This window comes from Coregonus lavaretus (assembly GCF_964263955.1).
Source record: "Coregonus lavaretus genome assembly, chromosome: 1".
Lineage (NCBI taxonomy): Eukaryota > Metazoa > Chordata > Actinopteri > Salmoniformes > Salmonidae > Coregonus > Coregonus lavaretus.
In genome coordinates, this window is record NC_139988.1 from 83,551,806 (window position 1) to 83,567,622 (window position 15,817).

General features: G+C 39.7%; 2 protein-coding genes across 2 annotated transcripts; both read left to right on the forward strand.

Moving 5' to 3' along the window:
- Positions 1 to 2,685: 2,685 nt before the first annotated feature.
- Positions 2,686 to 9,447, forward strand: LOC311127015 (leucine-rich glioma-inactivated protein 1-like). Its single transcript, XM_084158751.1, has 9 exons — positions 2,686 to 2,735; positions 4,395 to 4,639; positions 4,899 to 4,970; positions 5,293 to 5,364; positions 5,455 to 5,526; positions 6,926 to 6,997; positions 7,153 to 7,322; positions 7,628 to 7,792; positions 7,993 to 9,447. The coding sequence occupies exons 2-9, from the start codon at positions 4,449 to 4,451 to the stop codon at positions 8,811 to 8,813; spliced, it is 1,635 nt and encodes a 544-aa protein (XP_084014877.1). The 5' UTR covers positions 2,686 to 2,735; positions 4,395 to 4,448; the 3' UTR covers positions 8,814 to 9,447.
- Positions 9,448 to 9,838: 391 nt separating this feature from the next.
- On the forward strand, positions 9,839 to 13,902 carry LOC311136055 (solute carrier family 35 member G1-like). Its single transcript, XM_084170119.1, has 3 exons — positions 9,839 to 10,188; positions 11,258 to 11,429; positions 11,528 to 13,902. The coding sequence occupies exons 1-3, from the start codon at positions 9,891 to 9,893 to the stop codon at positions 12,276 to 12,278; spliced, it is 1,221 nt and encodes a 406-aa protein (XP_084026245.1). The 5' UTR covers positions 9,839 to 9,890; the 3' UTR covers positions 12,279 to 13,902.
- Positions 13,903 to 15,817: the final 1,915 nt, after the last annotated feature.

Sequence of the window (15,817 nt, forward strand, 5' to 3'; positions counted from 1 at the left end):
TTGCTAGCTTTAGCTACTTGCTATTGACCAAGGCCATTGCTAGCTGGCAACAATATGCATATTTTTACTCCTAAAGGCAAGGTATATAAGTAGCCAGTGTTGGAGAGTAGTGAACAACATGTAGTTCAACTAGTAATTCAACTACATTTTGCAATAACTTGGTGGTAGTTGAAATAAAAACAAATCTTGGTAGTGTTTTCAGTAGTTAATTACTTTTTTTGCCATGTAATGGCTTGGGCCATTATGGTTTTCTGTTTTTATTAATGACCTTCCACTGACCTTGAATAAAGCCTGTGTGTCTATGTACGCTGACGACTCAACAGTATACACGTCGGTTACGACAGTAAAATAAATAACTGACACCCTTAACATAGAGTTCCAGCCAGTTATAGAATGGGTAACTAGCAATAGGCTTGTGCTAAATATCAACCCCCCCAAAAAAACTTCAACCATAGTTTTTGGCACAAATCACTCGCTCAACTCTACACCTCATCTATAATTGAATAATGTGGCGATTGAGCAAGTTCAAGTGGCTAAACTGCTGGGTGTAACCCTAGATAGCAAGCTGTCATGGTCAAAACATATAGACTCACTGGTTGCTAAAATGGAAAGGCGTCTGTCCATGATAAGGCATTGCTCTGCTTTCTTGACATCTCAATCAACCAGACAGGTCCTACAGTTCTGTCTTACCTGGACTACTGCACAGTTGTGTGGTCATGTGCCGCAAATAAGGATATAGGCAAATTGCAGTTGGTCCAGAACAGAGCAGCACATATTGCACTTAGATGTACACGGAGAGCAAATGTCAATGACATGCGTGTCAATCTCTCATGGCTTTCCTCAAAGAGGAGAGATTGACTGCATCACTATTGGTCTTTGTACGAGGTTTTAATGTGTTGAAGATACCAAACTGTCTGTACAAGCAGTTGGCACGCATTTCGGACACTCATCTGTATCACACGAGACATGCAACCAAAGGTCTCTTCACAGTCCCCAGGTCCAGAACAGAGGCTGGGAAACACACAGTATTAAATAGAGCCATGGCTAAATAGAACTCTGTGCCACCCCAGGTAACTCAAACTAGTAATAAAACCAGATGGGGAAAAAAACAGATAAAAGAACACCTTACGACATGACAGGGACTGTAACGAGACACAGACATTTTTATATATTTTGTATTATATTATATTGTGTATTTTATGTATTATTTTTGTTGTGTTTTGTTTCCTGTTTGGACCCCAGGAAGATTAGCCGTTACCTTGGCAGCAGTTAATTGGGGATCCTAACAAAATAGGCAATACACACACTTTTTGCAAAAAGAGAAGAACATACAGTATCACAGAAATAGGCAATAATTTCTTACTTTTTCGGCATCAGACCTGCCTAATTCTCACTTGAAACATCGTTTTTGTGTTTAATGGTCTACATTACACAGTCTGTTAACACCTGACCTCAAAGTGATCTGTCTTGCAATTTGTAGTCTATGACATTTCCGATGTAGATATGATCATTTTTCCCGAAGTAGCTTGGTGGCAGTGAACTACTTTTTCAAAGTAGCTTTAGTTAAATAAACTATATTTTTCTCATGCGTAGCTTAACTTCTTCTAGTGTGAAGTACGCTACTTGGTAGAGTGGTAAAATATGATTTCTGAGTAGCTTCCCCAACACTGTAAGTAGCTAACGTTAGTGTTGTCTTGTCTCCTCTGATGCACACAATGGGTAACGAATGCAGCTAGCCATATAGCATTGAAGCTAGCCTGTGACTGTTGACTAGGGCCAGATAGTTCGCTAGATATTGTGCTATGGATTAAACAAATGGATCGAGTATAAAGCAGACATTTGTGTTACGAGACTGTCCATATTTATCGCCATGCTCACGATTAGCCTACTGTTTGTTTACATCAACAGAGTCGCGCATGATGACGTTTAACATAACGTTTATGATTGGAGGGGCTGGAGCGTAGAGATTCTATTAAATTATAGTAATGGCGTATTTTTGAAGGCACTAACTCCGCCATGGTTCATTGAACAAAGCCTATGAGGAAAATTAATGGCGTTTTTGTAGGGTTTCTGGATAAAAGGCGAAAATAAGTTACGTGGTAAACAGGCTTAGGAGATCTTATACGTTTTGTTCTATGAGATCATCTTCATCAGCTAACGTCACATTTTGTGAATTTTGAAGAATTTATGTAATAATAAAAAACACATAAAGGCTTCATAATTCATAAAGGTCATGTTAACTGACTATCTCATAGAACAAAACGTATATGAATTTCTAAGCCTGTATTGACCTCAGACCTTATTTTCGGCGTTTATTCCAAAACCCTGTTATTTCCCCATTCATTTTTCCCATTGGGATGGCTGAACGAACCAAAGGTAACTTATTTCCGGGTTTTAGGACTACAAGCTGGCGAGCAATATTCGTGAGTCACACAAAAACAAAGGTGCATGAAATGACCACAAATTACTGTATTTCTAACAGTGAACTGCCACAACCAATGATATACACTGAGTGTACAAAACATTAGGAACACCTTCCTAATATTGAGTTGCACCTCCTTTTGCCCTCAGAACACCCTCAATTCGTCGGTGCATGGACTCTACAATGTTTCGAAACCGTTCCACAGGGATGCTGGCCAATGTTGACTCAAATGATTCGCACAGTTTTGTCAAGTTGGCTGGATACACACGGGAAACTGTTGAGCGTGAAAAACCCAGCTGTTCTTGACAAACTGGTGAGTCTAGCACCTACTACCATACCCATTCAAAGGCACTTAAATCTTTTGTCTTGTCCATTCACCCTCTGAATGGCACACATACACAAACCATGTCACAATTGTCTCAAGGCTTAAAAATCATTCTTTAACCTGTTTCCTACCCTTCATCTACACAGATTGAAGTGGATTTAACAAGTGACACCAATAAGGGATCATAGCTTTCACCTGGATTCACCTGGTCAGTCAATCTCATGGAAAGAGCTGGTGTTCCTAATGTTTTGTACACTCAGTGTATATATAAACACCATTGGCCACAACCAAAATTACAGGGCAGGACCTCTCCAAATCAAATCATGTTTTCAACAAATCTATGGTTTGATTCCATTATCACATTTGTTGAGAAGCAAATAGAGACACACAAGATGCATCAGATATTCAGGTATTGATTTGAATAATAAAATCACAGTTGTTCTTGAGGGAAAAAAATAAGTGGGAAATATAGACAAATCTAAATACAGTAGTTCCCTAGTCTATTTTGAACATGCACACACAGAGAAATCCAATTTTGTAATTCATTGTATTTTATGTAGGCCTATGCACATGTAAGGAAATTGGGTTTTGAAGTAACCATTTACCATATCTGCTATCCTGACTGTACTTCTGTGGGCTTTCATAGATTCCGTTAAAGATTCCGTTATATCAAATGGGAACAATAGATCTCTTATTCTCCTGAATACTGTAATTGAACTCTTTGGAAAATGGTGGGATGGCAGGATGAACTTTTCCAATCTTGAACAGAACTCCACTGTTATTTGAATTTGATGGGTTTGATCCCCATTGAACTCAACAAAGACACAGCATTTGATTCAGTATGTTCGCTGAGAGAGCTAAAAAGAAAAAAGCATTGGGTTGAGCACAGAAATGTAACTTGTAAGGCGACTTTTAGAGCCAGCTGGGAACAAACGGATTAAAATAATCATGTTATTTTAGGATAATATTATTATAGCTGCATCATATTACATAGGCTATTATAATGTTTTTGTTATTATGATTTTGATTTGGTTTTTTATTATTTTGTTATTAGCCTACATTGCTATAATTGGGCTTTTATTATGCTATTCCTATTACTATTATCAGCAGCAGCAGCAGCAATAGCAACATTATCAATGAGCGAGACGCAGGTGCTTTTCCAGCTTCCATAGACCCTTCTAATGAATAGGCCGTTCCGCATTAACCATTCATGGATTTCGTGCGCGCATAAGTAATAGTCTGCGTCCCTCATAAAATATACGCCGCTCTCTGCGCGCTCTCTCCAGGGACTTGAGGCTTTCATCCTTTCTTATACGCTCGAGACAAATCGATACGTATTCAGACCTTCATAATAAAACATATAGAGCTAGCCTAGTTTTTACAAAAAAATAACAATATAAAAACTGTGTAGCCTACATTGGATCCATTTTCACTTTTGGAATGACAACGTATTTTGGAGGATTTTAATCCTTTGTTTTATCTTCCCTCTCCTGCATTTGTAAATACTGCGCCTTGCAGAACGAATCTTTTGGATTAGTGCCTGGTCATTGAGATACAAGCTGCATTCATCACTGCAAATTCATCGAAGCAAATACAGACATTCAAGATTTGGCATTGAAACATTTTAATTTTGGATTTTTCCTTGAGGTTAATGTTCAGAAATATTCGACGAACTGGTTGTCACCAGAGAGCAACACGAGGATGGGATATGCAAACAAAACCCTGAAAGGATGCATGGTGTTGATTTGGATCGCCACCCTCCTGCTTATAGCAGAGACCAGAAGAGTGAAGCAACCTAGATGCCCCGCATCTTGTACGTGCACCAAAGATAATGCACTGTGTGAAAATATAAGATCGGTCCCTCACAGCTTTCCACCTGATGTTGTTTCGTTGTAAGTGCTTTGAATTAAATATTGTTAATTATTTAAATAATATCATTGGCAGTGGCATTACGATGGGTCTATCGTATGATCGATCTTTCTTTGTCTAGTTTTTGAAGATGTTGAATTGAATAAAATAACAGCACAAGTAAAGCAGCAAATTGAAATAATGTAGGCCTACAATGAAATTAAATGGTTGACATTTTATCAATAATATGAATCTATGTTCTGATATATTGCCTCATTTCATGTGTACCATGTTTCTATGCAGATCTTTTGTCAAATCGGGATTCACCGAAATATCTGGGGGAAGCTTCTTACACATGCCCGCTCTACAGCTTCTGTGAGTTTGACGTCGTTACTCAACGATTTTTCATAATACCTGCTAAAATGAGGGTCCATGTGCATCAACAAAGCACAGCCCTGTTCCCTCAGAGGAAGAGCAGAGTTATGTCATAACACACAGCACATGAACATTACAAGTATGAGCAGGAGGATTAGGCTACACGAAAATGAAGTGGTTCACATTTTTTAGCAGAGGGGTTGCTTGGTAACTCAACCACAATGTGAAATATTTCTATTCAAGTGTGAGTAAAAACTACAATGTGACAGAGCAGTGGTTATAGAAATGATGGAATGAAAACTATTTTCTATTTTCTGAACAGCCTATTCACTGCCAACACGTTTGACTCAATTGATGAGGACGCTTTCCTGGGTCTACCTCATCTGGAGTACCTGTGAGTTGTACTCTCTCTAATGGATAAGATCCTCACAAATGCATCATCTGAGGATTTCATCCTCAAAATATGTTATTACCTCATTCACAGGTTTATCGAAAACAACAAAATTGCTTCAATATCACCATATGCATTCCGGAGCCTAAAAGCACTGATACACCTGTAAGTATAAGCATGTCCCGTTCTACTTTCTTACAATCTGAAATCGCGGAAAATGTGTTAAAACAATGGTCTTGTGTCATTTACATATTGTGTTAACCATACTTGAAAACAGAAATAAAGTATTGTAACCAATATCTTTGCAGGCTTTTTGCTTCTTCCTAGGGTGCATAGCGTTATCAGCAACATGGTTGACTGAGGCCCCCATTGGTACATTCAAATATTAAGCAAATGGACCTTGGTGGTGGCCACTTTATCATTGTCAAAACTTCATAGGATGCAAGTCCTATTTCAGTGATATTGAACAAGGTTAACCTCCCTCACTTCTGCCCACCCTTAGTGGCTTTGGCATAAAGTAGATGTTTCCGGTTTTCAGGGATACAGTATTTTGGCATAAAGCCAATGTTTCTGGTTTTCAGGGATTCAGTATTTTCAACCTAACTTCCATTTCCCCTGAAAAACACAAGTAGGGACTCCGTTCAGGCCTCTTTCTACGCCTGCTACGTTAGGTTACTTCTGCCAGATCAAGTTGCCAAAGGACACTCTGTGGTGGGTCTAATATCACATGTAACCTTGGTGACCTCGCTGACTGGGAATATTTCCAGATTTCACATCAGAATATTTGCATCAGGCACTCAAAACCCCCCTGAAACCCAAATAATGTATTTGGACAAACATGTTACAAAAACATTGGTTTTACTTATCATGTGACCATCATCAGTATGCCTTGCCAACACTCTGAAAGGCCTATACACTCCTTTCTATAGAAAAAAAAAGACAGACATGAGTGGACTTATGTGTTTTCCAAATCATTATTCTAAGAATGTATATCCTTTCACTATTTTACGTAGATTGTATGAGTCTACTCTGAAAATGTAATTATTTACATTTTAGTCATTTAGCAGACGCTCTTATCCAGAGCGACTTACAGTTAGTGAATACATATCTTTTTTATACTGGCCCCCCGTGGGAATCGAACCCACAACCCTGGCATTGCAAACGCCATGCTCTATCAACTGAGCTACATCCCTGCCAGCCATTCCCTCCCCTACCCTGGGCCAATTGTGCGCCGCCCATGAGTCTCCCGGTCGCGGCTGGCTGCGACAGAGCCTGGATTCGAACCAGGATCTCTAGTGGCACAGTTAGCACTGCGATGCAGTGCCTTAGACCACTGCGCCACTCAGGAGATATAATTATAACTAAGAACGATATGACCTGGGTGGGCAAAACGAAATATAATACCTGCTCTGTAACTTTACTCATACCATCTGAAAAGGGCCCACCCAGTGACAGGGTGAAACTTTTTTTGGAAGTCAGCCACAAGATATTGTGTTGATTCGGGACATACTGTATTTTTCCTGTTGTGGTCTAAAACTCACATTGTTTTCTTGTTTTTTATCAGGAGCCTGGCCTATAATAACCTTGAGACATTACCCAAAGATGTTTTCAAGGGCATGGATGCTTTGGCTAAAGTGTGAGTGTCTTTCTTTCTTCTTCACATAACCAGCGGCCTTATGGGTAACGTCACCATCTAAAGTGTACTTATGTTAAACAAAAAAAGTGTGAGTATCTTTTCATTCAAAATATTCAGGTTTTGATTATGCATACTTTGCTAACCTGTTTTACCAGGGATCTGAGAGGGAACCACCTGGAATGTGACTGCAAACTAAAGTGGCTGGTGGAGTGGATGCGTACCACCAATGCGACTGTTGACCAGATCTCCTGCAGTGGGCCCCCGCTTTTCCAAGGGAAACTGATCAATGGCCTTGGGCCCGAGTCATTTGACTGCATAACAGCAGGTGATTGGTGCAATTATTATTTCACACCTTGGAATGTTAATCTCCTTAACTACTGCTGCCTCGTGCTATTCAGCACTGTGGCCATTTGAATTAAATGCAATAGACTCCAAGACTGTCAATTAATTACTAGTCAGGATAAAGTGAAAATGGTACCACAAGTGATTACACTGTAGAGTATGTACCTACAGTAGCCTACAGACTACTAAAACAGTCACCAAGGAAGTATTCCCGTAATGTTGCTTTCTCTGGTAGTGATGTCAATTTTATTTTATTTTGTATATTAATACATCTGTTTTGTATTGCAGAGTTTGCCTCTTATCAGCCCCTGACGTTTGAATCCATTTCAGTGGAGTCCTTTACCTTTGGCATGGACCAGTTTGTTGTGTTTGCCCAGCCCTTTACTGGGACATGCAGCTTCCTGGAATGGGATCACGTTGAAACGGTTTTCAGAACCTATGACAGCGTTCAAAGTGAGCAATACGTGTTTTACAGTATATCACCAGATGACAAAATGATATGCCAAGTGTGAACTGTCATTGTAGTACTGTACCTGTCTTACCAAAAATACTATATATTTTGTAACCTAAAACGTATAGTTGCATGTTTTCTCACAAATATTTACTTTATGTTCCTATGTTCTAACACTTCGTTTTTGGTCCTTGTTTTACAGGTACATCCACTGTGGTATGCAAACCCATGGTGATTGATAATCAGCTGTTCATCATTGTAGCCCAGCTCTTTGGTGGTTCTCACATTTACAAGCGGGACATCTCTGCCAACAAATTCATAAAAATCCAGGACATTGACATCCTGAAAATCAGGAAACCTAATGACATTGAGACATTCCTCATAGATGGTGAGTCCTTCTTCGTGATCGCAGACAGCTCCAAGGCCGGTTCTACCACAGTGTACAAGTGGAACGGCAATGGGTTCTACTCTCACCAGTCCGTCCATGCCTGGTACCGTGACACAGACGTGGAGTACCTGGAGATCTCTGATAAACCCCATCTGATCCTAGCAAGCAGTTCCCAGAGGCCTGTCGTCTACCAGTGGAGTAAGAGCCTGAAGAAGTTTGACCGGCGCACTGATATCCCCGAAATGGAGGACGTGTTTGCGGTCAAGCACTTCAAGGTGAAGAGTGAACTTTTCATCTGCCTGACGCGTTTCATCGGGGACTCCAAGGTGATGAGGTGGGACGTCTCCATGTTCAAAGAGGTACAGACAATGCCTTCGCGGGGCTCCATGGTGTTCCAGCCCATCTCCATCGGCAACTGGCAGTACGCCATCCTCGGCAGCGACTACTCCCTGACGCGGGTCTACCAGTGGGACTTAAAGAGGGGCGAATTTGTTTACTTCCAGGATCTGAACATCCAGGCACCAAGGGCATTCTCTCTGGTGTCCATTGACAACAGAGAGTTTCTGCTGGCCTCCAGCTTTAAAGGGAAAACTCAAATATACGAGCACCTAATGATTGACCTGAGTAATAATTAATTAATTAATTAAAACAATTAAGGAGTGTGTAGTTGACAAGTGCAGTAGCACTGAACACTGGGGAGAGGATGACTATACTGCACCACTATTTGCATGATATAGCCCACTAATAAGAAAGAATTCCTGATGAATGCCTTGCTAGAAACATCTACTGTGTCCCTCTCTTTCACAGCACTCTTTCTTCTTTTTTTTTCCTCGTAGACAAAGCAATTGTTGACGTACAGCAGCTAAGCCCTACACTACGGTAACTACAGTAATACTTGTGCTATAAGATAAACTTGAGGTAAAGTAGAATAAAGTAAACGAGAATACATTTGTTTGTGAAGTACTCATTAACATTTAACTGACAATTTGCCAATAAAATGTTTACGTTTTTACAATGATGAGTAAATTAATACAACATTTTGTATGTAGAGGGGACCACTCCAATCATGTTATATCTTTCATATGGAGCTATAGTTTTAGATTTTGAAATTACATTTTTAATTGAACCTAATGTAGGCCTAAAGCTGTTTAACTGCAATACTACAAAAAACACACATGTATTCTAATCTGTAGTAAGAGTGTTTTGTTTTTAATTTATTTTGCTGTATTTTATGTATAGTAGGCTAGTAATAAACCAATTTCATAAAAGCATAAATGTGTTGTCTTCATGGCCTTGATTAATAAACAACACAAATGCATTAGCCTACACATTATTTTAAAATCTTGATCCATGAAGTTCATCTTAAATTCCTATCATATTCATTCTATAACAAGAACACCTCTTTAAATAAGTACCCCAATAATGTCCACTATTTATTTCAGATTTTTGGAATGAGGTGAAGTTTGAACAATTTTTTTAACTAGACATGAACGTAGGGTAACGTTTTGGTTGGCCAACTGGTTTGCCTACGGGGTAGGAAATTTCGCTACCGGTATGTTGTTTGCTGGATAGCTGCCCCCCGTGGTTAAAGTAATCATTGCATGTTAATACAGTGGCCACCAAGGTTACATATTAAACCGGTGTGACACTCACTCTCAGGCAGAGAAGGGTGTAAGCTACCTCCAAGGCATGTTCACCTGTTGCATCTTACAATGGGTGATTTGACGAACGGTAATAGCATAGACGACCGAGGTCTATCGGTCGTTCCTCGTAGAGAGGAGGACATCAAAGTTGTATTTCACAAAGTTGGGGATGACGACGACGATGAACACACTACTGAGAGGGTTCATTTACAAAGTAACAGTCATGATGAGAGGGGTAATGATGAGGATGCAAGGACTAGAACAATGGAAAGCAGCGCGAAGCAAATATTATGTCCTCTTCTGTATTGTAGAACTGGCGGCGGCGAGGATCCCATCTCAACGGACGCAGAAGACACAGTTACCAAAGGTAGCCTTCAAGCTAAAGTTGGAGAGAATGTATATAATTTCGCTATCTTAAGAGATCTACTAACGCAACCACTTGTTTGTTGTGTATTAATATAGTCCATTGTATGACTGGATCTGCTTCCATCTAGTTGAAGTGATGAACTTTGAGATAGATGGAGAAATTAGAAATGAGAAGCATTGGCGTAGCCAATGACGAACTCCGTAGCAGCACGTTATGTAACTGACGTAATCGCTGTTCTCTAATTACCGAATTACTTTACTGATAATCATACATTTTGCCGCACAAGCCCTTTCATTTTAAACTAGCTAATAATAGCCTAAATATTGCAACATTGTGGCCGCTTCACCTCTCACTTTCATCAGTCTGATTATTAATTATTGAATGTAATCCGGTTTAACATTTTCATCATCCTCAAAGGGGATGACGAGGCATTTTCCCACCAGGAACAATTCTATTATGTGGCTGTAACTTCCTGAATAGTGTTCCCAATTTCTGCACCAGAAAACACCTAGTCATTTATTAGTTTTTCTTTTCAACATAGGCTCCTCATTTGTAATTTATTTAGGTATGATGACAAAATTTGAAAGAATGAACACCTAGCCCACAGGGTGTAAATCAAACTCACAAAGAAGCCTCTAACAATGGTGTTGTCTGTTCTCAGATTAGTCATATTCTTCTGCATGTCTAGTCAGTACAATTTCCCATTATTCTTCCTGTTCAATTTGAGTCACCCGCCAATTAGAGGACATGGGTTCATGGCACTCTTTCTATGTAAAGCAAAAAAACATGAGCAATCAGTGGGTACAGTGTGTGACAGGCTAACTTTCAGGTTTATCTAGTAATATTCCTGCAGTTTTTACAGCTTGTCAAAAGGTTTTCTGTAGCTGTAAGCCTTAGCAGGGATTTTCTTCAACAAAGGAGCTTTTGATATCACATTTGAATACTGTACCTCTTCCTCCTCCCATTTCACCATTTCAGACAAACAAATATTACATTCTGTTGTAGTAGTAGGTTAATGTTCAGTTCCAGACAAGCTATTTTAACCAGTTCATGTGTCCTCTGTCCTCAGAGAAAAAGCATTGTCCAGGACTGGGCCTGTTCTATGGCCTGCTGGCTACAGTGTTCTTCTCCGTTATAGCTCTTCTGGTGAAGACAATAGATGGAGTCCATGCTGTAGAAATCAGTGCCATTCGCTGCTTCTTCCAGATGCTGTTTGTGATGCCTATGCTTATCTATCACAAGTACGTTATTACAAAACAGTATTTAACTGTATTGAACAACTTGACCCCTTGACCCCTGATATTTACATACAAATATTTCACAATTTCCTGTTTTTTAGGACTGGCTTCCTTGGACCAAGAGACAAGCGGGTCTATTTGGTGATGAGAGGATTCTTGGGTTCCAACGCCATGATCCTATTGTACTATGCAGTGCAGCAGATGCCCCTGGCTGATGCAACAGTCATCATGTTCAGCAACCCAGTGTTCACCGCCTTGCTAGCCTGGATCTTCCTCAAAGAGAAATGCACAATCTGGGACTGTGTCTTCACTGTCTTCACCCTGGCTGGTGTCATAATGATAGCCAGGCCCCCCTTCATATTTGGTGCTCGTATAGAGGGAATAGAGGGAGACTACACCAATCATCTCAAGGGGACTATTGCAGCCTTCGGTGGAGCGATAGGAGCAGCCTGCACTTTCGTTATACTAAGGAAAATGGGCAAAAGTGTCCACTACTATCTGTCCGTGTGGTACTATGCAGTCATTGGTTTCATTGAGTGTGTCATCACTTTGTTTATACTTGGTGAATGGACCATTCCATTCTGTGGGAGAGACAGGTGGATCCTTATGCTGATAGCAATCCTGGGCATCGCTGGCCAAACATTCCTCACCAAAGCACTCCAGATTGAGAAGGCCGGCCCTGTGGCCTTGATGAGGACCGTCGACGTGGTCCTAGCCTTTATTTTCCAGTTCATTTTTTTCAACCGAAAGCCCACCATGTGGAGTCTCGGTGGGGCGTGTTGTGTGGTCGTCAGCACTTGTGGTGTGGCGCTAAGGAAGTGGTACAGCAACACACACCCAAGAAAGAGCTGAGAACCACACACCACACAAATAAATTAATTTTTTGCTAGGAATAAATTAAAGGTTATCAATTAATATGATGTTAATGTTCAGCAGACGAGTGAAAACCAAAAAAAAACACAGAAAACCAAAGAAGCAATATTACATCCAAATGTTACTGTAAGGGTTTGAACACAAAACTGGACTTGTTTCAGTGTTCACATCTACATACAGTACTTAGAAAATAGTGTTCCTCAAGGGTGCTTTGGTAAGGGTGATATGTCGAACCATAATGACTCAAAGAACCCTTAAATGTCTCTTTGCATTTCAGAAAAGGGTTCTTTTATCTTTTAGTGATAATTAAAATGTAGGGGCGGCGGCTCATTCAAATATTTTGGGGCGTGGTGTGCGCACAGATCTTTTTGTGCAACCGTGAGTGAAAGTGTCATTCCAGTTGATCTAATCGGTTGTGTTGTGTCATTAAGTATGACTATGGCCAGTAACGGTGTCTTGTTAAAAAGACTCGCATAAAGTCTTGTGTCAATTGAGAACTGTTGACAAAATCTCAATTCTCTCCTCAGGGACCCCCAGCCGTTCCAGAGCTAGCACACCTGATTCTAAGTGTTAATTAACAGTAATAACACCGTCATTTTAACAATATAATATAGCTAACCCCATTATAAAGGGTTCTATATAGCACGATAAAGGGTTCCGCTATGGTTACAAGCCAAATAACACTTATTTGGTAGTGGCACTATATAGGTCATCAGCAAAGCTTATATTAGCATCTTATTGTATTTTAAATGGGCTGATATCCTTTATTTTATTACACTGCTGGTCAGAATCGGTTTGTTGTGGAAATTTCAAAAGTGTGATGGTGATTTTGTAAAAAAAAATGTCTACAAAGATTTGCTTTGTGCAATGTGTCACTGAGATTGCTGGATAGCAATAATATTCTGTTGACCCAACGAGTAAGCAGCATAATCAGATGAATTCATGCATATCTTACAGTTATCCTACCTAGTTAAATAGTAGAATATGATGGAAACTTGATATTTACAGTACAAATAGCTTTATGACAGTATACCACAGAAAACAACTAGTTGCCTTCCATTTAACATGTTTACTAGTCATTTAGAACTAAGCACTTGAGTTTGCACATTTTTGTTACATGCAGTATCAGTGATGATGCTTTGTATAAGTTGTATACTCCTAGTTCTCTCAGGGTTTCTATGCTGTTTTATAGGATTTTTTCTGTATCAATAGCACTTTCTCAGACTGATTGAAAGTCTTTGACTTGAATTTGTTCTTGTTTATCAAATATCTTGATGTAGTGAAAATGTTTCTTAACTTTTCTGTGTTCAATCATTTTTCAGGTAGGTTTACATAAATTGGTTATAACGACAGTATGAACAATTTAAATGAACCATTTCATTCTTACATTTAATTCAGAGCCTGTTTATATGACATCATACATTGTTTATAGAACGTGAAGTTACTTATTTCACAATGTGCTGTGTTCAATTAAGGTGGACACAGTATATCTGAACCTTTGTGTAGTTCATGTTTGATTTTATTTAACTGATACTGATTTGATTGATGAAACTGAAAAGTTGGATACACTCGCACAAAGAAGAGCATAAAATATTTTAGTTACTACCTTCATGCCTTACTAAATCCTTTCTCATCTATGTAATTATTATATTACAGTATTTATGACTATTTCAGATTTATTATTAGAAATAAGGATTATTCTAAATGTTGTATATTTGTCATTTTTTCTTATAAAATACATTGCATACACATTTCACCTATTTGTCTTGATCTCTCAAACTAAGGAAGTTTGATGTTTTCCATTTGATCATACATTTGCATGTCTGTAATTCCTGCTGCGCTCTACCATAAGATCTGACAGAATGATTTTACTCCACTGTTGCACACAGTTGTTCCAACCTGGCTAGACAAAGTACTCCGTTATGAACAAGACTACACAATAGCTTTTCTCAAAACACTGAGTCAGAGCCTTTTAACCTCTAAGGGGAACCATTATCATGTAACCCTGTGTTTAGGTTTTAGACTTTGCCAAGACCTTTCTCTCAACCCTTCATTGAATAACAAAGATTGTGTACTGTTGTATTGTATCATTCTGTACATGGGACAGATGTCTTCATAACATTATATATATACACACTGTATACACAGGGATTATACGAAACATTAAGAACACCTGCCCTAATAGTGCAACTCAATAGTAGGAAGGTGTAACTAATGTTTGGTATACTCAGTGTATATTACTTTCTGTGTAACCCATGTATAACATTTGTAGCCAGCAGAGGGCAGAAGGAACTTCAAAATCATCCAATGTGTTCAGACAGAGGATGGAACAATGATGTACAGTATATATACACAAAAGTATGTGGACACCTCTTCAAATTAGTGGATTCGGCTATTTCAGCCACACCCGTTGCTGACAGGTGTATAAAATCAAGCACTCAGCCATGCAATCTCCATAGACAAACATTGGCAGTAGAATGGCCTTACTGAAGAGCTCAATGACTTTCAACGTGGCACCGTCATAGAATGCCACCTTTCCAACAAGTCAGATCGTGAAATTTCTGCTCTGCTAGAGCTGCCCTGGTCAACTGTAAGTGCTGTTATTGTGAAGTGGAAACATCAAGGAGCAACAACGGCACACAAGCTCACAGAACGGGACCATTAACATCGACGGGGCTGTATTGGAGCGGGTTGAGAATTTCAAGTTCATTGGTGTCCACATCACCAACAAACTATCATGGTCCAAACACACCAAGACAGTCATGAAGAGGGCACGACAACATCTGGGTCCCCAGATGCTCAAAAGGTTTTACAGCTGCACCATCGAGCACATCCTGACCGGTTGCATCACCGCCTGGTATGGCAACTGCTCGGCGTCTGACCGTAAGAGGATAGTGCGTACGGCCCAATACATCACTGGGACCAAGCTTCCTGCCATCCAGGACCTCTATACCAGGCGGTGTAAGAGGAAGGCTGAAAAAATGGTCAAAGACTCCCGTCACCCTATTCATAGACTGTTCTCTCTGCTACTGCACAGCAAGCGGTACCGGAGCGCCAAGTCTAGGTCCAAAAGGCTCCTTAACAGCTTCTACCCAAATATTTTCTTAACTCTATTTCTTGAACTGCATTGTTGGTTAAGGGCTTGTAAGTAAGCATTTCACGGTAAGGTCTACTCCTGTAGTATTTGGCGCATTTGACAAATACAATTTGATTTGATGCGCGTAGCACGTAAAAATCATCTGTTATCAGTTGCAACACTCACTACCGTGTTCCAAACTGCCTCTGGAAGCAACGTCAGCACAATAACTGTTATTCGGGAGCTTCATGAAATGCAAATCAATTTATAACATTTTTTACATGCGTTTTTCTGGATTTTTTTGTTGTTATTCTGTCTCTCACTGTTCAAATAAACCTACCATTCAAATTATAGACTGATCATTTCTTTGTCAGTGGGCAAACGTACAAAATCAGCAGGGGATCAAATACTTTTTCCCTTCACTGTATTAGATAACGTCATG